Source organism: Phoxinus phoxinus (assembly GCF_949152265.1).
Source record: "Phoxinus phoxinus genome assembly, chromosome: 8".
Lineage (NCBI taxonomy): Eukaryota > Metazoa > Chordata > Actinopteri > Cypriniformes > Leuciscidae > Phoxinus > Phoxinus phoxinus.
Window position 1 is genome coordinate 4,831,450 of NC_136883.1, and position 26,977 is coordinate 4,858,426.

A 26,977-nucleotide genomic window follows, 5' to 3' on the forward strand; every position below is an offset into this window, starting at 1 on the left:
TTTATTTAGAATACATACAAATGTAATTTACGTCTTTTAGTTTGCCAAGAGATTTAAAGCACCGTTTTTGAAGACTGCGCATGTGCGAACGTGCTCAACTATGTAAGAACGAGACAAATATTGAGTCTGGTAATAAAGCAAAATAACTGAGAAAAATTTGAAATGGTCTTCAGATGCCATGTCTGTAACTTATATGACAAAATCTAGCGTTAATTCGATCTCAAACAGATTAATTAAAATAAGTTATTAGTCCACCACGTGCGAGACGTCATAAACCAACGTGGTTGAACGATAGTTTGCGACATACGGTTTCGGGAAACAGTCGTGAATAGCTAGTTGATTCTCCAATGATGCATCGTACTATGGTAGTTAAGCGGCGAGCTATATAGTTGTACGGGAAATGCACCCCTGAATAGTTCATGAAAATCAATAAGGTGATATAATTTTTACATTTCTGGCCAACTGAAATGAAGGAAAGTTTATGCTATAGTAGGACTTACAAAAAGTAAGCTTAAAAAAGTTAATAAAATACCCATATTTAAGCAATCTCTGTATTGTTTAAAATTAGCATACGAATGACCACATAAGTTATAATATTTAACATCCGGCTTAAGATTTCTGATTGCTCAGGTTATTTGCTACTAAATAAAACGTATCAGTATTGCATGATATTTATTAGCATTCTTCAAAAAAAAAAGCCTGATAAAAAATGGTGCTGGTGAGACTGGGACCGTTTAGATAACCAACGTTTGTGTGTTTGGCCTCATTTATCATGACTTCTGCTTTCTGATATTTACAGACACTAAGCTGCAGTGTAATCAGATCATGATGCCCTGCAATCTGTCAATTACCATAATGTGTCAAATCCTGTGATTTAAATGGTCTTCTCGTGTTCATATGAGACACGAACTGAGGGATTCATAAGATGATTTTTATAAATAAATAAATAAAACCAGCCGTACCTGCCAATCCGTTGGGCAAAACCTAATCGTATGAGCTGTAATGTACAAGCTTTAACCACAACTTGTCGGTCCAGGGGCCTCATTTATAACTGCTGCGTACGCACAAAACAGGCCCTGAGAGAGGCGTACGCCACTTCCGACGCATAAGTTGTGATTTATAAAAACAAACTTGGCGGGAAAATGTGCAAACGCAAACTCTGACCCATGCGTACAGAGACGGGGCAGTTTGGTGACACGGATGGTGAGCTGGAGTTAAATGTCTTTTTGGTCACTTTTAGACAGAAAATCTAAAGAAAATTAGACATGTACAGAAAGATAATACAAATATAATTTCACTCACCAAGCCTATCACTTGAAGCAAATATCCACACCTTAAATGTCCGCGCCATCGAGCGCGTTGGGCCGTTGACGCATATTTAACGGCAGATGAAAACCATAGCTAAATCTTCATTATGAGTCTGTAAGAACTGATTTTCCTGTTAAAATAAAACTCACCCTGCAATATAGCCATAAAACGCACCCTGGACAGAAGATCGCAAAGACAGAGCATAGGACATTGTCCTGTCCAAACACTTTTTCCTTATCTCTGCATCCCCCTCTCCCCCTGAGTCAAGTCACCAAAAGTTCACTAAGAATGCCTATATATCACATATGATGTATCTTGTAAATCTATTGTTTTTGCCTTTTCATGTTTGGTATCATTTTAGATGTCTCAGTGCGATTGGTAAAATGGTCTTAATTTCATTGCAGTCATTGGTAATATTAGAAAGATTAAGAACTTAGGAAAATCCTGTGTTCCTCTTTGGGTGATGTCTCTTCAAGATATCTCCCCACTCCCCCGAGACCAGGTGCTACCCCCTGGGGTACAGGAACTGACCCAAAACAAACTCTGAAAATATTGGCACAACCCTTTTGTTCTGGTCTGGGTATTTAAGGCTAGGTAACAGAGCTGGCTTGGGGATCCTGTAACCAGGAAAACCCCCATACAGTGTTGTGTCAGTGTTCTCCCGTTGGAAAACACTCACACACCTCTGTGTGTCTCTGTCAGGAATGCATTGCTTACTTTTAGAGTCATCTTTGAGAAATGTATGTCATGCATCTATTATTTCTGAATTGGCTTTTAATTACTTGTGTAATTGGCATGATACATTTATACCTGACAAATAAATGTTACATCTTGATTTATTCTGAACTTTTCTGAAATCATTATTTTAGTAGATTATAGGAGGCTGGTGCTACCGCAAATCTTGCAGGATAGGTCAAACTAAAGGCGCATGTATGAATGGAGCAGTAGGCACGTCATCTTGAAGACCTTTTGATTTCTGTCTATTACTGATTTAGCAAGTTGTATGGAAATGGCTAAAATCAACTACACTCTTTTGTATGAGTGAGCAGTAGGCAACCGACTTAAGAGGTATTAGCTAACCCTACATCCTCTGACTAACTTCAGAACTGACAAGTTTTGTGTCCGTGAGAAACACGACGTGGCCGACGTGATCTCTGTGCGGCATTGGGTCCATAATGAATAAATAAATGAAAGATAAGAAACTCTGAATAACCAAAGATCTAAATTAATTCATAATCAATATTTATGACTATTTTCTAATAAGAAACACAATCTAAATTTGATTATCACTTGAAACTGGAGTCAGATTAAGCGTAGAGCTAAAGTAATATTCAAACTAAATTCTAATAAATTAAGTGAACTTCACTGGAGCGCTGGAAAGATATACACGCATTATCCCTTCGCCCACCCCGTTGGATTCCGTCGTTGGGCCAATGGGTGGTCCTTACAAAGTGGTGACAGGCCCTCCGTGATCTCCAGATTGCGAGTGTCTCTTCAGCGAAATATTGGGAATTGCAACAAGTAAGAGGCTTCCCTTCTCTTTCTTCAGCCGTTGTGGTAAGTCAATTCTTTTTGCCTTTTTAGAAGTGTTGAGGGAAAATTCAGACGCACCTCATATAGACACATGTATAGAATGGGTCGGCATACCCAGTTAGACCGGAGAACGCAAAATCCGGTGGGGCTTGAGAATGAGATAAAACCACATGCCAGGGACATTGTAGCGGCAGCATAGATGATAAACTATATTCCCTTGCTTTAACTTTAAATACCTCCTTGTTTGCCCAGGCAACAAGAGATGAAACCTAAATTAGAATAACTTCATTCAAATTTTATTCTGGTATTCAACAGAGGGATGTAAACTACAAACTTACATTTGATTATTTATGATTGTTGCAACATTGCAACACTGCAAATAAGAAAATGGTCACACTTGTGATATGATGAGCTAAAAGATAACAAGTAAATGTCTCACTTGAATCCTTGGTGTGTGAAAGGTAAAGTTGGACAAAACAGTCCAATGAAATTAGAATATTTCAAAAGAAATGATCTGGGAAAATGATCTCTCAGTCCTAGAGAACAGCTGCCATGCAGAAGTCCTAGAGACTGAAATTCAGAGAAATACGCTGAATTTGAAAACTGATGCATATAATGACAATTATTGTGTCACTAAGAGGCTTGTAGCCAGGCCTGATAGATCTTTTCATTTGGTCTCATATCAGACTTTGCAATCATTGCACTCTTGTATGTTTTTCGAGATCTCAAATGAGACTGACAAAAGTAACAAACCATAAAACAATCTTGGCGCCCTCCATCAGACCCTTTTGTCCAACCTTTCTTTCATATTCAAATAGATTCTTAAAAGAATGCAATTAATAACATCGCAGCCTAAAACAAGAAAATTGTGTCCAATTCTGTTTTGTAGTCACAAAAATCTTTAAATTGAGCAATGATTTGACCCATGTTTCTCAGTGCTTGCAGTGCATTCAAGGTTCACAGCATCAAAGCAGCTATAACTGGTTTCCAGTTTGGTTTATTGCTGTGCACACAATGCTCATGCCAGCATCGCTGGAGATGCAGGGCCAAATGCCTTCTAAAAGATCAGTGAGATGATAACAAGTCAGTCTGGACAAATTACTCAGTAGAGACCCCAGTGAACAGTAAATAAAATTTGTTTTGATGTATACAATTTTATAGAATATATTTTATATTATGACCAGATTGTAATATATTATATTATAATGGCCAGGAATGGCTTTAATCTCTTGATGATTCAGCATTGGTTTAGAAGAGGAAAGCATATTGAAGAAGAATGGAAAGAATCAGAAGGTAGAAAGATGGTATGTGCATGTAGGGAGTGAGAATTGTTTGGAGGAAGGAGATAATAAATGGTTAGAGAAAGTATTGGTAAGGAAGGAAACTGAAATGAAGAATGAATGAGAAAGAACTTCTTAACCTTCTATTTGTGCAAGAATCTTTAATGAGAAAAACTACAATACCCAGTATGTACCAACTAAAATGATCAACCTGATTACCATGTCTTGAATATCCATCCAAAGCCACAGGATGATTTAAATTTGATCTAATAGATCTTCAACCCAGTAACACGGGGAGGTACAAGTTTTAATTTTCTCTTGCAACAAAACCACAAACAAAGTGGTGCAAGTGTTAACAACAGTATGGACCACAGAGATCCACATGGTCAAGAGTTTGAATGGCACCATAAATTCCAAAGGCTAAACAAACAATCACAACACCACACCTGGTGATCTAATTGCTCTGAACACAGATCTGGCTACTGTAAATAAACAACATGAGATTTCCCCAGCAGACCTGGGTGTCCTAATACTCACAACACAGCATACTGTGTGAGTTTAACTGCAATAGCAGTCAGATCTGACCATTATCACACAGTTTAATTGACCTTTTCTTTGCAAAGACAGGATCATGATAATGATACTTGTCTTTGTAAACTAAAACAAATTTTCTCTAAATGGCATAAAATCTTAACAGATCAAAGCCACTAGTAACAACTGTCTGGCTAAGGCCATCAAATAAATAATGAGATAGATCATATATCTCAATGCAATTTGTTGAAAGGGTCCAGATTAACTGTGTTTTCCTCTCTAGGTCCAGCTCCCTTACAGGCTGACAACTGCCGTTCTTCAGAACCAGATTCCGCAAGGGTCTGGTCCCGCCTGTTTCAAGCAGGACACACACAACTTTACATGTAGGAGATGGGGGTGGAGAAACTTCAAGCGGCCACTCACACCTCATAACACTACAGAAGTAGCTATTGTATGTGGCCTCCCGGTGTAGCACCGGAACTAAATTTTGCAACACAAATTATGGTAGGATAGACACCACCCATCTCCTATACATAAACATACACATCATCACTACAACAATCTTAGAATATCTCTACCTGGCGTAGATCATAAGACTATCCAGGCCAAAATTATTCACATCATGCAAATCTGTAATACATAATTTACCTTCATACATATAGAACAAGGGAAATTATTTTAATAATTTCATTTCAATAATTTCCTGTATGTAAACACTGAGGTGCATAGAACATGGGCATGACTATGGTCACACATCAATTGGTTTAAATTCCACATATAAAATCTAATTGAGACCTATTCATCAATACATCTGGTCTTCGGAAAAAATGTTTATTATGTCCAGTCGTTAGCGTTGTTGCAAACCAGGAGGGCCCCCTAGTTTCCAACAAATGACTAATGACAATAAAAAATTATCTCAACAGTTAGATCTAAAATGCAGGCATTTCTATTGGCCAACTATACAATTCCCAGTCAGACCTGCATTATTGAGTGTGACATAGCATGTACATCAAATGCACAGAGGATAATTGCAAAAGTTAAACTAGAGAGTTTCATCCTCTAATTTAACATATTAAAACCTTAGGTTTCATAAATGAATTTGCACTTAAAACAACTAATGCAGACAATTTTATAATTATGAAATTGTGTATTTCCATGTTTAATGATGTTATATATTTTAATTATGCATACCGCTGGTAAATATACTAGCTATGCTGACTTTCTGCTACCCTTCCTTACTTTATCCAGACCAAGTCTAAATTCCACTACCAGATCACTGTGGCAGTGAAGAATTTGGTGATCAAATTAGACCAACTCACTAAATATATGATTCTGGAAAAGAGACCTTATTTACCACTCGCACTTTTAACATTTGAGGTTCGCACTTTTGAGTACATTATGTCTTGTTATTTTTTGTTCTTGTGTTTATCCAATAACTTTTTTCTCATCTTACAATAACCACAAATACATCCATATTTGATTATTGCATGGTCATTCAGAAGTTGTTCAGGTGTCTTACACGCAATGGAGCATCATCAGTGAAAAGATTCCTTCAACGATGGAGTTCTGCCCTGCCCGGCAAACCAAACCTTCTGCTTGAAGGTGACCGAGGACTTCTCAAAGGGTCAGTTAAAACATCCTAGGGAGGACACAGATGTTTCCGCAAAGCGTTAAAATGACACTTTCCACTGACACTTTCTGATCATGCTGACCAACGCAAACAGACTTGATGCAACGAGTCATTCCACAGACTGAATACCATCGAAACCAAGTGCAGGTGAAAGCAAACCCGGCCAAGAGGATATGACATCCAATCCAGCTGCTGCAGCATCCACTAGCACAGTACGCCTACACTTAAAGGGACTGTGTCACAGGATTGTATTCTGCCGTGTTTTCATTTTTGCTCAACCTGTCTTAATGCTGTTATTTCAGGTGACTACTTGATTTCTGCAGTCATCGACTAACTACAGGTGTCAGTCATATGAACACTCAGAGAATCACACTGAAAATGTGGAAACAGGAAAATGTCCAAAAAATGTCCCCTTAGGCCTGATCTAAATCTGCCCCAAGGGGCCAGGGGTCGTCTGTAAGAACTGATTTTCCTGTTAAAATAAAACTCACCCTGCAATATAGCCATAAAACGCACCCTGGACAGAAGATCGCAAAGACAGAGCATAGGACATTGTCCTGTCCAAACACTTTTTCCTTATCTCTGCATCCCCCTCTCCCCCTGAGTCAAGTCACCAAAAGTTCACTAAGAATGCCTATATATCACATATGATGTATCTTGTAAATCTATTGTTTTTGCCTTTTCATGTTTGGTATCATTTTAGATGTCTCAGTGCGATTGGTAAAATGGTCTTAATTTCATTGCAGTCATTGGTAATATTAGAAAGATTAAGAACTTAGGAAAATCCTGTGTTCCTCTTTGGGTGATGTCTCTTCAAGATATCTCCCCACTCCCCCGAGACCAGGTGCTACCCCCTGGGGTACAGGAACTGACCCAAAACAAACTCTGAAAATATTGGCACAACCCTTTTGTTCTGGTCTGGGTATTTAAGGCTAGGTAACAGAGCTGGCTTGGGGATCCTGTAACCAGGAAAACCCCCATACAGTGTTGTGTCAGTGTTCTCCCGTTGGAAAACACTCACACACCTCTGTGTGTCTCTGTCAGGAATGCATTGCTTACTTTTAGAGTCATCTTTGAGAAATGTATGTCATGCATCTATTATTTCTGAATTGGCTTTTAATTACTTGTGTAATTGGCATGATACATTTATACCTGACAAATAAATGTTACATCTTGATTTATTCTGAACTTTTCTGAAATCATTATTTTAGTAGATTATAGGAGGCTGGTGCTACCGCAAATCTTGCAGGATAGGTCAAACTAAAGGCGCATGTATGAATGGAGCAGTAGGCACGTCATCTTGAAGACCTTTTGATTTCTGTCTATTACTGATTTAGCAAGTTGTATGGAAATGGCTAAAATCAACTACACTCTTTTGTATGAGTGAGCAGTAGGCAACCGACTTAAGAGGTATTAGCTAACCCTACATCCTCTGACTAACTTCAGAACTGACAAGTTTTGTGTCCGTGAGAAACACGACGTGGCCGACGTGATCTCTGTGCGGCATTGGGTCCATAATGAATAAATAAATGAAAGATAAGAAACTCTGAATAACCAAAGATCTAAATTAATTCATAATCAATATTTATGACTATTTTCTAATAAGAAACACAATCTAAATTTGATTATCACTTGAAACTGGAGTCAGATTAAGCGTAGAGCTAAAGTAATATTCAAACTAAATTCTAATAAATTAAGTGAACTTCACTGGAGCGCTGGAAAGATATACACGCATTATCCCTTCGCCCACCCCGTTGGATTCCGTCGTTGGGCCAATGGGTGGTCCTTACAAGTCGCAATCATAAATACAGTGCATGTTCACAATAACAGTTTAAATAAAATAATGATTTAAACTATGTTTTACTTCTGATATAAACATTTAGATTAATCTCATTAATGGAGTTAAACACTTAAACTACATGAAATTTACTGAAAAGTAAAAAAAAAATATATATATATATTCAATATATGGTATTGTATTATTGTCCCAAACAATTTACCAAAAAGTGGCCCAATTTAGCTGATATCACCCTAAATAGCCTATAAATATTTGTAGTGGATGCAATGCTTTTGAACACTTTTCCTCTGGCATGCTAATGTTTTAACTACAGAGATAATTGCTTATCATGATAATACCAGATTGTGCAAATATAATGCACAACAAGGTCTATGTGTTTCCATAAAAAGAAAATCTATTAAAAATACTATTTGGTCAGTGGAAAAGATTGAGAAAAACTTTCTCTGAAATGTATTTTTATTTATTCAAAAACAAGGCAAGGATAGGCTACTAAATGATTTGTATTAATGTAATGTGACGGCACACCCGTATTTCATATTTTCATAATGTCTTGTACCGTTAAACATGTTATCACGTGGATGAATAATCATATGCAAATGATATGCAGATGAGGATATGCATAGTAAAACTAGGCGTTGTAAGCTCCATATATGGTTATTTCGGGGAGGAGACGCATGTGCGCACAATCTTCCGCTGACTGGGATTTATAAAGTGAATTCTGCGCAGGTTTTATAAGTCTGAATAGTTTTTTGGGGCTTTCGGGCGCACGTACACTTTTGGATCCTACGCACAGTTTTATAAATGAGGCCCCAGGTCACCAAGATGATTTCAGATAATGTTTTGATTTTGATCACATGGGCATGAATCAAGCGGGCCTGTTTTGCATCATGGCATGGCAGTGTCGGGTCTGGAAGTGATTATGCCAGAGGGTGAGGAGCAATGTCTGGCTGTTCACCTTGATGAGCTGGTTTGGGCAGTACATTGATACAAACAAGCAACGTGGACAGAGAAAACGTGTCAGGAGGGTCCTGTTTCGCAGGTGTTGGACGGGTCTGTATGTGCGTTGCGCGAAGAGGTTTGTGTAGCTTGGCATCTACAGGAGAACCTTCTGGCATGCCAAGAAAAGCAAACAAAAAGCAGATCGCATGGACTTGATTTCGCAACATGACACTGTTCTTTGTGGCTTATAACAGTGACTGTGGAAATCTGTTCAGAGTATCCGTGAGCATGATTCCCAAGTGGTTCCTTGTTTCCAAGTCAGCATTCCAGACCTCAGCCACATGCGTAGGGAGGTGCGCACCTAAAGTGCACGTTACCTCTCATAAACACCGGGAAGAGAGAACAGTCCTCCTCCATCTAATGCACATACACTGTAAACCCGAATAAGTTGGCAGAACTCAAAACATTTAAGGCAATCAATTGCCTCAATTTTTTTAAGTTATGAAATTCAAAGTTTAAGTAAGCAGAACTAGCATATTTTTATCTTGTACTTGAACATTTCAAGTTAAGAACAATTAAAATGTATGAGTACACTAATTCATACAATTCAATTAAAACTTTCATGTAATCTCAATGTGAACACTTTTATTAGTTTAAACTTAGTTAGCTTTAACAAGTTAATCTGCTTACATACTAATTTGCTATCATATTAGCAATAGTATGCTATACAGAAGCATTTGCTGTATGAGTGCAACAATATAAAGGTAATATTTGCTCTCAAATCAAGCGCATGCACCACTCGTCACCATGATGGTAACTGTCCTAAAACCAACATTAACAGAAATTCTTCTAAATTAGCATAACAAAACATGAATCACAACTAAATCTCCCACTTAACATTAATCTTGCACACTAAAAGACATTATATTACACTTAATTTGAGCATTTACTCTCCCTTTCGAGTGCCATCAGCAAAGCATGCTGGGAAATGGACATCCCAGCCGTTTCCGTCAAACTTAAGTTTGTCTAAATTAAAAGAAATAATTTCATAAAACTCAAAACAATGAAACAGTTCAGTTTACTTAAAATATATCAGTTCTGTGAACTTGAAAGAAAAAGAAAGTGCTAAATACAAAAGTTAATTTGACAGAACTAATTTATTTAATTTAAGTGTGTCCGTCAAACCAATTAATTATTTTAAGCGTTAGGGTTTACAGTGAGCCTGTGCTGTTTTATTAACAAAGCAGCATTGATGAGACAACACCATGACAGATACGATCCCACACTTTTTCACCAATGAATTTCCATGGCTTTTCCAGTCATTAGTTATTAGCATATACAGATTTTTGGTTACACTTTACAATAAAGTTGGCATTTGTTAACTATTTTAGTTAACATGAACTAAGGACGAACAATACTTTGACAGCATTTATTAATCTAATTTCAACATTTACTAAAATCAAATGTATTTGCTATCATTAGTTCATGCACTGTGAACTAACATGAACAAACAAGAAACTATTGTATTTCTATCTATTCTAACAATCATTAATAAAAACTGTAAAACATGTATCGCTCATTGTTAGGTCATGTTAGGTAATACATTAACTAATGTTAACAAATTAGACCTTATTGTAAAGTGTTACCGGATTTAAAGAGCAATTTCTAGGTTTTGAAACATTTTTGGAGCTGCGCATAACTTGCTACATAGTCATTATAGAAAAGTTCAAGACTTTTCCGTGACTTTTGGGGATTTTGTTCATTTTTATGACTGAAAATAACCCTAATATTTCCATGACTGTGGAGACCCTTAATGGGTAACATGTCCTGAGTTAGGCCAGATACACAGGAATGAATTGGTTAAAGTGGAGCTGATTAAAAGCGTGTTGTAAATCATGTGCAAATCAGAAAGTGTGTCAGCAGTTGAAGATGAGAGAGAAGATTATTTCAAACACGATGTCAGTTCTTATGAGCAGGAGTTCATTTTTATCTCAAAATGTGAATGTCAGGTTTCTTACAGCTTTGACTAATTAATGTCCATGTCTTTTCCAGTCATTTCTGACCTACTGAATGAATAATTTTTAAAACTCTTTCTCCTATTTTATAGAAAAGTTGAACATTTCTAGCTTATGAAACGTTTTAGAGCTGAACATAACTAGAAAAATGTGTATATTCAAAGCAGAATTTCCCATAAAAAGCACAATTAAAATTCCCTGATTCTTCCAGATGACTGGACAGATTGTATCCTTTGCATTTAAAAATGCATCACTTCGCTTTATTAACCCCTGGAATAGTATGGATTACTTTTATGATGGATGGATGTGCTTTTTTGGGCTTCAAAATCTCAGTTACCATTCACTCCCATAGTCCCATTATAAAGCTTGAAAGAGCCAGGATATTATTTGATATAACGCCAATTGTGTTTGGCTGAATTAAGAAAGTTATATAAGCCTACACCTGATGGCTTGAGGCGGGTGAGCAAATTATGGGATAATTTTTGGTGAACCAACAACTCTTTAAGCATTATCTCACTCTGCCTGGTTTATGGGTTCACACACCTGATCTGTCACTGAACTGCAGCAGATCTCTCCCTTTAAATAGTCCAAAACCATCACAGACTTTGACCAGCAAAGCACATATAAAGCCTCCTCTCATTCACACTGACCCCAGATCTGTATAAAGACCACCGCTTACACAATAGACGCACGCATTTGTCCTGGGAACTTGCCTACGGTTTATTACCTGTTTATCCATATACCGTTTACAATGACCTGGAAACAATACGAACACACATTCAATCTGAGCTGAGGTTGTGTGAGAGAACCTGACGGGAGGTTTGCGAATAGACAGAGAAAATAACAAAATAACGACACCAAAATAAAGCCGTTAAAAGTAGTCTGTCTAAGGTACTGACAGGAACACTAAATGATACAAATACAAAGGGTGTTATTGTCTTTTAACATGCGTATTGTGCCTTACCCGAAATCATCGTCCATGGATTTGAAGAAAAATTTATAGTTGGGTTTATTGAGGACATTTTTGAAGTCAGCGAGAGTGACGGTCTCGGCAGGAATGGGTATTTTGATGAGGTAGGGAGTCTCCTGCTCGTCGAGGTGATAGATGATCTTGGTCTCCGCCATGGCGGGCCGCTGCTGAGGGAAAGGCCGCACGCATCAGCCCCACAGCGGCGTGCGCCTCTCGCGTCCACCGCTGAACGCTCGAGCGTTATAAAGCGTTATTCACTCTCAACCTCCGCGCGCTCGCTTCACTCAGCGACAATAAAACCCGATAGCGCAGTATCCTTGCGGTCGTATGTCACACAAATCAATCTAATAGTAGCCTATAATATATATAATAGACAGTGTTTCCTTTCAAAGTAAAGCGAAAGAATAGTACACGACTACACGTCGGTCTTCTATGGGCTCCCTATGGATACTGTTGCTTTTTCCTCTCTCCTCTGTCCTTTGGAAACAACTGTCTGTCGGCCGATGTGCGATAGCCCCTCCTATCGATTCACCACTGCGCTCCCTCTACAGGACGAGTTATAAAATATTATACTGTTCTACTATGGCTTATAAATGTATTTGAACTTCGGCTTTATGGGAAATACGCATCTCAATTACATGAGCTGTTAAGTTGTTGCTGTTGCATATTAATCACTCAATAGAACAACTTGCTTTTTTTTTTGACTGCATGCAAACTAAATAGGTCGGTGAAATATTTGTAATGTCCTCCTTAAATATTTTTGGGATGCGAGTTTGTAATCCAGCAAATTTGCATCTGGAGTCGCTGGTCAAATACCATTGATGTATTATTAGTGCGCCGATAGCGCCCTCTAGAGGATGAAACGGGTTATGTACAGCGGTTAACCTCTGGAGGCGCACAAGAAAGTAGGCTATATCCTACATTCATACCAGCTATCTCGCTATATCAGACATGACATGCGTTTTATGTGACATGAATGAAATATGCCAAATAACTGTCAGATAGCCTACTATTTTTTTTTTGACAGGATCATTACGATTCATTACGTCACATTTTTATCACAATTAAGCACTCTCTGTTTGTGAAATAAACTAAATAAATTAAATCCTGTACGCTGTTTATTCATTACAGCAGTATATTTGTTGTATAGCCTACTGCTGTTAATTTATGCTGTTTAAAAAAACATTGTATAAGAGGGACAGGATGATGTGCTGTGTCATGAAAACAATGTTACTCTATAGGCCTACGAGTAGGCTAAAAACATTCCGTGTGACCCTATAATTTAAATAAAATATCTCTTTCCAGTAGGCTATACTACTAAACACGTTCTTTGATTCTCGAGATCGCTTCTGACGACAAATAGCCCCGCCCAATTACATAATTGGCGAGAGCATCAGTTAATTAACGTACAGAAACTCGCATTTCGAGTCACTTGAAATCAACGGGTGAAGACAGAGAACCGTCCTCCCTTACTCCCAGTTTTGATGAACAAAAATTGGCCCATCCGTCTCACTGACAAAAGGCAAGTAGGGCCTAATTTTTTTATCACACGATTCAAATGTGTATAAAAATGTTCTGATACTCATTAATACTGATTAATGTTGCGTTTGACTATTATAGTCGATGTCTTTAGGCCAATTTACCACACGTTTAGCAATAACCATTTACATATTAACTGATTTACTGCTCATTACCAAATATCAATGTTTTTTCTAAAACAATGGCATTTGTAATGGTAGCCTAATATAAACTAACCACAAATGCCACAGTTGTAATAAAAATGAAGTAGGTTCATTGCCCAAAAGATTTAGCATCTACAATAATTCTATCGAAATGTTAAAGTTATTGTACAAAAACCATGATTTCGCCTGAAGGTGTCACATGGCTGACACAGCAAACGCTGACAGGACCAGTAACACATTTACTCAGTAAGGTAGACAGTATTAGATGAGGGTGGGAAACAAACACTTTTATTATTGGCTGTGCAGTTTAAGCCTCCAATCAACAAAAGCTATGATTCTATAAGTTAGAGAAACTATTTAACTTGCTGATGAGTGTCTGTCATATAACCTTTTATCCAAAAAGGTGTAATCCAAGGTAGGATCCTTAGACACGACAAACAAAGTGCTCTCTGATGTCTTTTAATACCTGTAAAACTGAACCTGTCTTTTCACGGTGCTTGTCATTAAGGCCACAGATGATCGGCTTAGACCCATCAGCCTGTAACTCTCACAAATCATAATCGGTTCCTTTCTCTTCAAATCTTACTCATTTAAGGGAAATTTGCCTATTATAAAATGAAAAAAATAATAACTTTCTTCCAAAGGAAAAAATGCATTTTGATTCACCACAGCATTTCAATTCCTGAAAATAACATCTTAATAAATGTTGCAAGTAGGACAGTGGTCACCAATGTCACCCTAGTATGGCTCAAATAACAAATACTGGCTGTTAATTTGGACAGCAGTGTTGAAAACACCCACAGTGTTGAAAGGTTTGAAAGGCACTAACATGGCTCCACTTCTTCTGTCTTGATATACCTGAGACTCAATGCTGATTGGTTAGCACCAGGAAAGAGAAGCTTGAGAAAGCCAGATTCCAGTTACTGAAAAATCAAACAAAAAGGAAACAATCCATTTATCAGAGAAAGGCTGAGAGCATGTGGAATCTGTAGGGTCTTCATTAGGCCATGATCGGATTTGAACAAAGAGCATTGACTGCATGTGTGTATATTCACACCAGTTCTCAAACACTGTCCAGGAAGGGGATTGGTCCGCCACAGAACACATCTGTGCAGATAGCAAAAGGAAAGTCTCCGAAATCTTGTCAAGTCCTCAAATTGATTCCTCAGTTGTATTGCAGAACAGATGCAAACACAACATATGAGATGATGTGCATAGGCCAGAGGAACATAAGCAAAACACCCATAAAAACGAACAGACACATTCACACACACTCAAAAAGGTAATGGATAACAGATGGCAACCAGTATCCTTGATAGTGATATAGCGCCATCCATATTTGCACACACACACACACACACACACACACACACACACACACACACACACAAGGGCCATTGCATAATAACATCACAAACATCCGTCCTCTATTTTTGTTCCACGGTCCTGAGCAGCTTGATGTTTAGCTTATGAAAATCAATGTCTGCCTTTTTAAATAGACATCCCAGTGTTGGTGAGAGTGTACACCCATCAGCGCTGCCCTCCCACAATGCATTGCTACCATCCAGTCTGAACCAAGGAGTTCAAACCCTGTCCTTCTGGCTTTTCACCTCAACCCTTCTGCTTCTCCACAGAAGCTCTGATCTCATGCAGACACATTGACGTCCCGCAGGGCGATGGTCCCGTTGGCAGGGGGGTCTGTGGGGGAGGAAGGCGCAGAGGCTGGTGATACGAGTAGAGATGGAGCTGTGCTGGTGTTGAGGGCGCTGCTTTGGAACAGTATCTGCTGAAGTGTCCTACGTAGATTAGGGTGCAAACGGCCCTGAGTTTGATAAAATACCTCCACAGCAAAACACTTCATCACTCCCCCGCACAGATCCTCATAAAGAGGCACGGTGTACATCCTTGAGGTCTAGAAAGAGAAAAAGAAGAGGAAAGTTAATAGACAACACAGTGCTAAAACAGACAAAATAAGACATTTCTTTTCCATAAATACAGTGCCCCACTACTAATTTAAAACAACACAACAGTAAGTTCAAGTCAAAATAACTAAGTAAAAGTAGCACATAAAACCCTACATGTTACTCGCATTTCGCACAGAACTCGATTTCTATTCAACTGCGCTACTTTTCTGTTGTTTTTCAATGTAAACATGTTAGAAAGACGTCTTTAACCATTGACGGCATTCTAAAAGCACGGCGCTCGAGGTAAAAGTAAAATATGCATCTCTAGACCATTTTTTTCTTTCCACTGACCTGAGTCTCGCATTTTTATCAGCAAAAATGTGTGAAGTGTGAACCGGCCCTGATAGCTGACATGTATCCTTTAAATATGTTATCACCTTTGTGTGATATGCTAAAGCTGTGAGGCTGTGTTACTGTGACTATACTTCAAAAAAGGAGTGTTTGTAGGTATGCAAAGCGTAGTGCCTAAAACACACAAAAAAAATAATTTTAAAAATATTTACTGTAGTAAACTGATGTGCGGTCACAGTTAAAGGAGTAGTTCACTTTCAAAAAGTTTTTTGCTGATAATTCTCACCCCCATGTCATCCAAGATGTCCATGTCTTTCTTTCTTCAGTCGAAAAGAAATTAAGGTTTTTGAGGAAAACATTCCTGGATTTTTCTCAATATAATGGACTTCAATGGCAACCAACGGTTTGAAGGTCCAAATGTGAGTCTTAATCATAGGTCCCAATGCAGCTTCAAAGGCTCGACACGATCCCAGTCAAGAAATAAGGGTCTTATCTAGCGAAACCATCGGCCATTTTCTAAAAATAAATAAAAATTATATACTTTTTAACCACAAATGCGCGTCTTGTACTATCTCTGAGATGCGCCACGCATTACGTCATCACGTTGGAAAGGTCACGCAAGACGTAGTCGGAAGTACCGACCCAGTGTTTACAAGTATGGTGTATGTATGTTGAATAACACATGTGTTTGTGTCAGTTTATTGTTTAAAATGGTCCTTATGTGTGGATATCATTATTGGTACGTGTATTAGTCTTTGCCCGTTCGCTTTGTTGACCGATCGTTTCGCTAAATAAGACCCTTATTTCTCGACTGGGATCGTGTAGAGCCTTTGAAGCTGCTTTGAGACTATGATTGAGACTGACATTTGGACCTTCAAACCGTTGGTTGCCATTGAAGTCCATTATATTGAGAAAAATCCTGGAATCTTTTCCTCAAAAACCTTAATTTCTTTTCGACTGAAGAAAGAAAGACATGGACATCTTGGATGACATGGGGGTGAGAAAATTATCAGCAAAAAACTTTTTGAAAGTGAACTAATCCTTTAAGTGTACATCTCACAGCTCATCCAATTAGAATTTAGTGTCAGAACTATGTGTTTTATATCTCCACTTTAGAGGTTTATTTTATACATTTCAAATTAATAGTTTGATGTTACCATATCATGGTAACATCAGAAATCAACAAGGGGATTTGGTAACACTTTATTTTAGTGTCCTTGTTACATATGTTACATGTACCTACCATAGTCATAACAGTAAATTATGCATAATTACATCCAACTAACCCTAAACCAAATCCTACCCTAACCCTAAAATAAAGTGTAACTGGGGATTTCATAAACTTAATTCAATATCTGAAGTTGAACTGTAACCATGCTTGACACAATACACTTTAGAAAATGGAAATCAATACAGCATGCTTTTCATGAAGCTAAGGAAGAAACCAGCCAAACTGGTTGTGATTGAGCACATCTCTTGTCTTTACCGCTCTGAAATGAGACATGACGTCATAAGCAGTCAAAGACTAGCCGAGACCGTTCATTAGAAACACTGGAATGTGGATCCCCTTTAAGGAAAACTCAGTTTGTACTTTGTACTGAGTGGAGGAGTGAGGGAGAAATTGAGAGAACCAGTCCCTAGCTTCATATGGTGCTTTTCCACTGCATGGTACGGCTCGGTACGGCTCACTTTTGGGGGGTTTTCAACTTTCAACCTGGTACTTTTTTTAGTTCCGCCTCGGTTGAGGTTCTAGGCAAACTGTACCGATACTAAAATGTGACGTGTAAACACTGATTGAATCACATGGCCGAACCATGCAGTTGAAAAGCACCTATAGTGTTTGTGTCCTGTAAGCACAGGCAAAACAAGATACTGACTTGCTTTAACTCGGCTCACTATCATCAGGCCACACAAAAGAATCTTAAAATCAATATGGACATGCTAACTGATAATGTATTATCCGTTACAGTGCAAGAGCCACTTCATTCACAAAACTCACATGTTTATGCAAGAAGCTGCGGACTCGAGGCAGATCAGGATGAAAGCTGTTCCGCACTACAATCTGCAGCCATCGAATCTGGACTTCAGCGTTCATACCGTCCAACAATGCAGAGTAGCAGCTTGACAAAAGACTCATCACCTCTGAAAGGCCAATCACACTTCACATTACAAGAGAAGTGTCTAGCAACCAAGTGCATGCTAAAATAAATGTATACAAATTGCGGGAAGAATTCATAATACCTTGAGGCAGAGGTGAGCGGTCTAGAAGTCGATCCATAAAGAGGACAGTCTGAAAGGTGCTCCAGGAGGAGAGGTCAAATGTAGCAATCACTTTGGAGTCGGGGGTGTCTGTGCCCCAGAGGTCACACAGGTGCTGAACAGGACCAGTTAGAGATCTACCCGCTGAGAGATCTGGTTCACATAACGGCGGACCACAGCCATTTAGCCATCGCTCAAATTCCAGTCCTGAGCAAGAAGGGAAGCAAAGGGGAAGGAAGAAGGAGGGGAAGAAGTGTCACATTTCTGTTTATTTAGCCTCCGTCTCTCGTACTGCTAATGTTGCTTTGACCCCTCACTGTGTGTTATGACTGGCTCAACAGGGAAATTCCTAACCGAGGACAAATGGAGCGCAGTGAGATGAGCAACTAAAAGCGTCTCTGTGTGTTAATCATCATCTCTGACAGTTGTCGCAACTCACCCTCTCGTTGAGCAACGCAGCTCTCCTTCAGCTCAGGGAAGAAGCCAAGGAAGAAGTCCAACAGATCCTGAGCGATTACGCTGGTGAATCTGAACTTCTCAATGTAGGCCTGCACAGTGCAATGAAAGGATTCAGAACATTCATGTGTGCATGTGGACTATGCCATTTATGTGAATGTTTGTCATGTTTCTTACCCTAAGAAAGCTATCAAATCTCTTGATGTCGCCACACAGCTGTGAGAGGTAAGAAACAAAGCAGAAGCCTTTCTCATAGGTGAACAGATTCATTAGACTACTGGGGTTTACACCTTTGGAGAAAGAGAAAAAGGAAAATGGATAACTTGGTACTTTGACCCAAGAATCATGGGTCTGACACTTCACAAGTACATAATAAATACTTGGGCACGTTTTCCAGACAGGCTGATCTTTGCAAATGAGGATTTTCCTAGCTTCTGTCATTCTGAAATCTGAGTAACAAGGAATTGTAGATGCATTTACCATACAGCTATTTCAGGTGTGTGGAAAGAGAACCATATGCCTTTTAGACTCATAAAAGAGCTGGTTTATATTGTTCAAAATATTGTACCTGGCTCAAATTTGGCCTGCAGCTTACTGACAGGATTGTTGTCTCCAAGAAGACGCATCTGTCTGTGAAGAGCATCTAGACGAAACACTGTCTCAAGGCAAGTGAAGGCTTCTCCTGAATCAGAGAATTGAGGAGATAAATGTAAGGAGAGCATTGTAGGGATATGGATAAGCCTATATGTATTCACGGCACACTGAGGGTTTGCATTTGCTGAGGCATATCACTGGCATCTTTGTGGAATGTATACATAAACATTTACAAGAAGCCCACATGCGTCTCTATGTTTGGACTGTGAAATATGTGTGAGGAGGATATGTATACCATAGGCCTCTGTGGTAATGCGCCTCTGAGCATAAGTGGCCAGACCCTCACTGAGCCACATCTCTTCCCAGGTAGCATTGGTGACCGCGTTCCCAAACCAGCCGTGAGCAATCTCATGGATGACATCGATCAGCAGAAATTCCTGACTCTCCAGTATGGAGGAAATTATGAAGGTAAGACAAGGATTCTCCATGGCAACGATGGGGAATGAAGGAGGAAGGAACACTATGTCGTACCTGTAAAGAGTGAGACAGGTTAAGGCCTGAACATGACAAGAGGCTTGATGTGACAAGGCGAAAAGACTGATATGACTGAAAAGAACGAATAGAACTGACCTTCCCCATACATAAGGGCCAAAGAGCCCCTCTGCCACATTAAGCCATCGCTCCACAGTACCGCCCAGTTTACTGACCGCACACGTCAGGATGCAGGGCTCTGCCCACACACGACTCCTAAAAGCAAAGATATTGTGACCGAAGTATAGCAATGAACAATAATGAAAACAGTGCACATACAGTATGTTACAAAGACAATGATCCTGAGATGTTTTGCACACAAGCCAGCTGAAAATCCTGTTAAGACCAGCATTTCCAGGTTATGCTGGAAAGTACTGGCGTGGTTGAACCAAGTTGGTCAACCAGAATGTTTTTTCTGAGAACCATGTTGACCAAGGTAGCACCTTTATGCTGATAAAGCTAGTATGTGGTCTTGCCAGTTAACTTAATTTAAGCAGCCTATTTGAAACAAACCTGCATTTAGCAATCTCCAAAACAACATATGCTGGTATCTAGCTTTTCTGCTTTTTTTTTTTTCAGAAGGGATACTACAACTGTACCTTGGCCCAATATCTGCATGCTGTAGGTCTCCTGCCACCAGGGCAACCAAGTAGGCTGGGACAGGATACTCCATGGAGAACTGGAAAACCCTGTCCTGTTTAGAGTATGCACTTCTTGAGGCACTCATCAACACTGTGACACCCTCTGGTACCTGCAACGCAAACACATGCATCCATAAACATAGGAGATCCACACCCTGAAAAGTATTTTCAGTAAGTCACACTTATACAATCCACATGAACACTGAATGCCAACAAAGATATTTTGGTGGATCTGAGCAGCTTAGACTTACCCTGACAGTGGCAGAGTAGGTGCTTTTGACAGCCGGCGTGTCAAAACAGGGAAAAAACGACCGGTTGCAGACCGAGTGACCCTGAGTGAAGACCAATGGACGGGTTTGTCCGCATGTCAACTCTGCATCCAGCCACCAAATCTGATGTAGGGACCAGGGAGCAATGAGATGAGAGAATACCTTTGACAAATGTTCTCTGAGAGAAGAGCTTTAAATGTGGAAGTGATTCAAGATTAAAGTAACAAATCAAATTTCCTTAGGGTTTCTCACAGTTGAATGAAGTTTCATGGTGTATAGATATCTAATGAAGCACGATAATCTAATTTATTTCATTATATTGTTGCAGAGCTATTGGTGAAGCAGTTGTGAATCCAAACTTAAGTGAAGCTGAAACAAAAGACAACTACCCATATTACAGGTGAGCAGCTAAAAATGCCCATGCTTTTTGTGTATATTATGCCACTAAAATGACATGGTGTAATCAAGTCTCAGCGATATTTGACCTGATAGCCAGAGGCCAGTGTAAGAAAGCTTACAGTATTTACACTTGCTCTATAGAGTGGTGCATGGATGACATATTTTTGTAGGTCAACCCTGAAGCATCACCCTGGTTCCCTCTACAAAAACCAAATAGTATTTTTCCATTGGCTTGTGGATTATTGCAGAAAATAAGGTCTGTTTGACTAACAAAAGCTTCTTGCACATTTTGTTCATTGCAACTATCTCCACAAATTAAAAAATTTTTTATGAATTGCAAATACAAACGGCAGAAGTCAACAGCTAAAGGTAGGCTTAGGCTATAAATGAACTCAACTTCAGCGTCACCATAACTAAGTTTGAGTTATAATAGTTTGCAAAAGAGTACTTATAACCACAAAGCTGTGACAGCGGACTAGTTAGTAGATGAGTTTACCTGTTCGGCTGATGACGTTTAATGTCTCACAACCTCAGAAGTCCCATTTAGCCACTTGTTAGCAACTGCCTTTTACAAGACAAGTATAATAAAAAAAAAAAGGAAATCACAAGAGGGTATTACTGATATATGTTATATCGTAGAATAAAACGTGAAAATCTTTTGAGCTTGTGTTCACCGCAGACCTTATTTTAACCAAAAACCCATTCAAAAAACCCACTGACTTCAGGACGGTGGAACCGAAGGGCTAAATGCTAACTCGTTTCCCGGTTTTGACCTACAGAAATACTTTATCCCTGCACCACTTTATTGGCCATTGTTGTGTTCATTTTGCTATTTAAAGTGTTTTTATGCATTTACAAACTTGTATATTTGGTTCTCTGTGATGTGTTGAATATTGTTGTTCAATTTGTTAAGAATTATGCTGATTAAGGTTTGATTAAAATTGTGATAATTGGAAACAGTGAGAATAATGTTTTGCTTTGCTGGGTTAAAAAAAATACTTTCCCAAGAAACATGTTTGTTATTATGCTTACTAATTATAGCTGTAGTTTTTGACTTCCAAATTAAAAACCTTGTGTTGATTGAAGACATTCAACAGAGTGATAAAAACTGAACAACAACACTAAAGGAAGCACATTAGGTTTAAAATGAACCCCCACTCTCGGTGCAAGTGGGCAATGAGATGTACAGGTTAAAGTATAAATAACATTGTTTTTGTAATCAACACAGACAGCTATACATTTTTAAAGGGTTAGTTCACCCAAAAATGAAAAATATCCCATAATTTACTCACCCTGAAGCCAGCCAAGGTGTATATGACTTTCTTCTTTCAGCCAAACACAATCAGAGTTATATTATAAAAATATCCTGGTGCTTCCAAGCTTTATAATGGCAGTGAATGGTACCTTATTTTTTGAAGCTCCAAAAAGCACATCCATCCATCATAAAAGTAATCCATACGGCTCCAGGGGGTTAAAAAAGGCCTTCTGAAGTGAAGCGATGTGTTTTTGTATGAAAAATATACCGGTACATATTTATAACTTTATAAACTAATCACTGTAGCTTCCGGTAACGGCAGTACGCGAGTCTAGTTCCAGTGGAAGAGTGACCTCTGACCCGACGCATGACATATGATGTAGGAGTAGCGAAAGCTTAGGTGAGAGTAGACGTGTCTCGCGGTTCAAACAAATAGAGCTGGGCAACAAACTCAAGTTCCTCCCACATTTTCTTTAAAAGGTCTCGTTTTAGACATTCGAATTCGTGAATTACCCGTGTTTTGTTTTGTTCTATCCTATGCGCTTCCGCATTCGTCAATACGTCATGCGGTCAGAGGTCACTCTTCGGCCGTTTCTAAAAAGACAGTGATTATGGTTTATAAAGTTATAAATATGGAATTTTTTCTTCACACTTCACTTCAGAAGGCCTTTATTAACCCCCCTGGAGTCGTATTGATTACTTTTATGATGGATGGATGTGCTTTTTTGGGCTTCAAAAAAATAAGGTACCATTTACCAAGTCATATAGCTACACAGGATGGGGTTGAGTAAATTATGCTATAATTTAACCCTTTAATTCTACACTGAAGCATGTTTAATACAGCCCACCTTCCAGTAATTACATCATGCAGTCATAATCATGACCTGGATAACTCTAGTTATCTACTTAAGGGGACATGTCACTACACTGAGGTCATTCTTATCAGTAGCTCCAGAACACTCACTGTTCTCCAGGTATCTGATAAATAAACAGGGTGATTTCACAAGCACGTGACTATCCCACAAAACCCATTTGATCTGGCGAAACAAAGGCATAAAAACGAACGTGGCAGAAAAGGTGATTATCAACATTAAGATTCCACTGCAGGGGTATTTTTAGTGGATTTGGGCTCTGTGTACAATAGTCCTGTGCAACAAAGTTATTATTAGCTTGTATCGTCAGCTGTCACCGCGTTGACCTTACCGCAGGGCCGTCAGTGGTCGTGTAGCGGATGGTGACACGGAAAGCCCGGTGAGGCCGGTTCACCGCGGCCGGGAGGCTGATGTTCAGAGACGATCCGTAATCGGTGAACGGTTCTACTCGGTAGGTGAGGGACATAAACACGTCAGGGGCACCGGACACGCCGGGCACCTTACAGTCCACGGAATGAATTAATAATGAAGGATGCGTGTCCAGAATGAGAGATTGGACGCCGGGCTGGACGGGCGTGAGCTCCAGAACCTGCCATCCCGTCATCCTCTTGACGGCGAAGTTCAAGTGGAGGTCCAGATGGAAATGTCGGAGTTTAAAGCTGTGGAAGTTGGACGCTGACGCGACGTCCACCAGGCGACAGTGAGCCAGACTCCGGCCGCCCTCGCAGGACTTACCGGGCACGGTCAGCACTTTGCGACAGCAACACAGCGTCGGCCGCTGGAGCTCGGCCATCGTAAAGTTTGGCGAATAAATAACAGTTTCCCGGTAACGTGACGATAACGTGAAACTTTACGAGTGGCGAACGCGCACGGGTATCGGCGAAAGATAGATGAACAAGCGATCGAGTTAGTTACATTGTTGCTGGAGTTAAAGGGGCGGTCGACACTCCGCCGAGGAGGAAACCGAATGCAAGAAATGATCATAAAACGGACGGGAAGGCAGTAAAAGGCATTAAAACAAAACGCAAGTCTACGTAAAATCCATTAGAGCCGTAGACACGACTGAGTTCAGCCCTCCGACCTCCATCTAAAGCAGAATATATGTGTGTGAATGTCCCGCGGTCGATACGGCTTGCGTTCCGTCCCGAGAGCCGCGGAGAGATCGGTGGAAAATACCGGTAGAGGAAGAGACGCACAGTGAAGCCCTGATGAGCAGAAATGATCTGAGTTAAGTGACTCCCTTAGAAAACAGGAAGTAAAAACAAGGGAGGAAATCACTTCGAGACGGGAAAGTTTTCGAGCTGCAGGGGGGCGCTGCGGAGCTCCTGTCCTGGTGAAAACACGACCCACCACTGCACGAATGGCAGGAAAACAACACAACACTGTTTTACAGTTGCTCTGTGGGCACATTGTAGCTTTTATTAGTAGCTACTATTGATACAATGACCATAGCCCTACATTAGGAATGGTGTTGCATAGGGTTAAACCTGGCTAGCAATGCACAAATATTACAATTTTGGCTAATACTTTAAATTAAAATAACAATTATTTCCATGTTTTGGCCAATAACCGATAAATAGTTATTCATAGTTATCTTAACTTAAAACAGTGTTCTTAAAATATAGCAGATACGGGATATGATTACATTACACTCATCTAAAGCTCCCTATAGTATTAGAAGAGGTAAATGCAATCTAAATGTAAGAATAGGAAAAATGACCATGCACAAATATCCAATATACACAGATACCTATGAATTACAATAATCTCTATAATCCAAAATGGTACTTATGCATATCCACAGAGGTCTTCCAACACTGCTCCTGAGGCCCACTGACCAGCAAAGTTTATATCCAGGGCATCCATCCATCACCCTGCAGGGCAGATCTGCTGAAGTGGGGACTTTGGAGGGAGCAGGGCACTTGTGTGTCATAGTGAAGCTGCTAGGCGAAGGGAACAATGAAAGATCACTTAATTTCCTTATTAGCTTCACATGGAATATTACCACGACAAGGCTATGCAGCAACAACAGGAATATTTTATTTTAGCTGTTAATATGATACAAAATAAAGTATACATTTATAATGTTTTTTAAATATTCTTGTGTGTGTGTGTTCCTGATCTGTGCTTAACTTTATAAATTAAGCATTAAACACATTTCTTACCTCTAAAACCTTAAAACTTAATATGAAAATGAAATGCATGATGAAAATGTGTGTAATGTATCACAACAAAACAACTTGAATTATTGTGTTTATACATTAACTCCAACTCTCCCACCATATCTAGATTTAAAATTAATCGTGTAGGTCTTGTCACCCAGTGTCGCATGCTCACTTTGTGAACATTTATGAATCTAACAGGTCTGGCATGAAAAAAAGTTCCACAACTTTCAATATTTGTGCCAAGCACAAGTGTTCAGTGTTCACAAGCACTACTGTTCAATCTGTATATGCTCCCGCTGGGCCATATAATTCAGAACAACAATATTGCTTATCACAGCTGTGCAAATGACATCCAGATCTACCGCCAAATGACTTCGGTCCCTGTGCCAATGCATAAATTAAATTAACAGCTGCATATACCAAGTTAAATAAAGAGAAACAGAGGTCATTGTATGTGGCAATAAAGATAACATATCAAAGATGAATGCATACCTTGACTTCAGGGGTCTATATACTAAAAGGGAAGTCAGGAGTCTCTGTGTCATTCAGGAATATAATCTTAGTTTCAGAAGCCATATAAAAGCAATAACTAAATCAGACTACAACCAGTGATGGGGGTAATAATTTACATGAGTTACATAATCAGATTACTTTTTTTCAAGTAATTTGTAATGAAACAAATTGGAATTTGTACTTTTTTTTTTTTAATAAGACACCCAAGTTACTTTGTTTTCCCATGTATTGACTGACAGCTCTCCTGTCCTCATGTTGAGAGAAACCGTAAGTGCAGAGGTGTGTGTGTGTGTGTGCTGTGTGTGTGTACATGATACTTATTGTAGTTCTAGACTAAATGTGAGCATCCATTTACACATCTCACAAAAACAGATGCAGTATTCCTCAAAATGAATAAAAACTGTGAAATGCAAACCTGCAATAATTAAATAACACAAATATACTTTATGGATTTAATCTCACTTTATTAACCAATGTCAGTTGTGATCCAGAATGGCAGCAGAGCTGAACGGTTTGTTTGAGCTGAACCCTTTACTCTACAGCCGTGAATGTGCATTTCCTTCTTTGTTTTCCTGTGAAAGGGTCTTTATATTTGCCAAAAATTTGCCAAAGATTTTTTTATATATTACAAAACAAGCAAGCACTGCCCAGGTGAGAAAAAGTAATGCAAAAGTAATGTAATGCATTCATTTCCACTAAGTAACACAATTAGTTACTTTTTTAGGGAGTAACACATTAGTTTAAGTTTCCCCTACAATGCCTACAACCATCTAAAAGCATGCATGAGTCTGAGCCGCTATACTTTTATTCATTTCCTTTCTAACTTTTTAAGGCTAAAAATTTTCAAATTATTTTTAATGTAAAGCACTTTGAACTAAGATGGTGTATGACAAGCACTATATGCCTTGGCTATGGATCCCAGACTAGTTCAATACCTTGAGCAGGACATTTACTTGAGAAGACTTTAAGAATATTTCACCTGAAATGAGATCTGTTTACTATTGTGTCCATGGAACATTAAATAGCTATCTTGCTATTTTGAATACAATAAAAGTGAACAAATACCTGTGGTTATTAAGTTC

General features: G+C 39.1%; 2 protein-coding genes across 5 annotated transcripts in view; both read right to left on the reverse strand.

Moving 5' to 3' along the window:
• The window catches only part of dvl3b (dishevelled segment polarity protein 3b), a 45,914-nt gene extending 33,374 nt beyond the window's left edge, over positions 1 to 12,540 (reverse strand). Inside the window, exon 1 of one of the 2 annotated variants that reach the window (XM_079620047.1) lies at positions 11,999 to 12,540. In XM_079620047.1, the coding sequence (XP_079476173.1) occupies positions 11,999 to 12,159 (161 nt within the window). In that variant the 5' untranslated portion in view covers positions 12,160 to 12,540. The remainder of the gene's footprint in view (positions 1 to 11,998) is intronic. The other variant, XM_079620046.1, reaches the window with a different exon arrangement.
• Positions 12,541 to 13,885: 1,345 nt separating this feature from the next.
• On the reverse strand, positions 13,886 to 25,380 carry rnpepl1 (arginyl aminopeptidase like 1). 3 transcript variants are annotated; one of them, XM_079621765.1, is made up of 12 exons: positions 23,549 to 25,380; positions 20,674 to 20,814; positions 20,381 to 20,532; positions 19,881 to 19,997; positions 19,546 to 19,781; positions 19,225 to 19,338; positions 19,037 to 19,105; positions 18,834 to 18,946; positions 18,640 to 18,748; positions 18,183 to 18,407; positions 17,941 to 18,083; positions 13,926 to 15,598 (listed from the first exon to the last, which is right to left on the reverse strand). In XM_079621765.1, exons 1-12 carry the CDS (start codon positions 24,008 to 24,010, stop codon positions 15,332 to 15,334), a joined length of 2,148 nt encoding a protein of 715 aa, XP_079477891.1. In that variant the 5' UTR covers positions 24,011 to 25,380; the 3' UTR covers positions 13,926 to 15,331. The 3 variants fall into 3 exon arrangements, with proteins under 3 accessions (XP_079477892.1, XP_079477891.1, XP_079477890.1); XM_079621766.1 differs by lacking the exon at positions 19,037 to 19,105 and having other exon boundaries at positions 13,886 to 15,598; XM_079621764.1 differs by having other exon boundaries at positions 18,834 to 19,105.
• Between the last annotated feature and the right edge of the window lie 1,597 nt (positions 25,381 to 26,977).

Bases quoted from the DNA above. Each gene is read 5' to 3' on its own strand.
- rnpepl1 (XM_079621764.1), bottom strand. From the start codon at position 24,010: ATGGCCGAGCTCCAGCGGCCGACGCTGTGTTGCTGTCGCAAAGTGCTG. The intron at 18,408-18,639 runs GTGAGTTGCGAC...CTTCTTGCTCAG, and splicing joins CTGCGTTGCTCAACGAGAGG to GACTGGAATTTGAGCGATGG. The intron at 18,084-18,182 runs GTATTATGAATT...TTGGCCTTTCAG, and splicing joins CCGCTCACCTCTGCCTCAAG to AGGTGATGAGTCTTTTGTCA.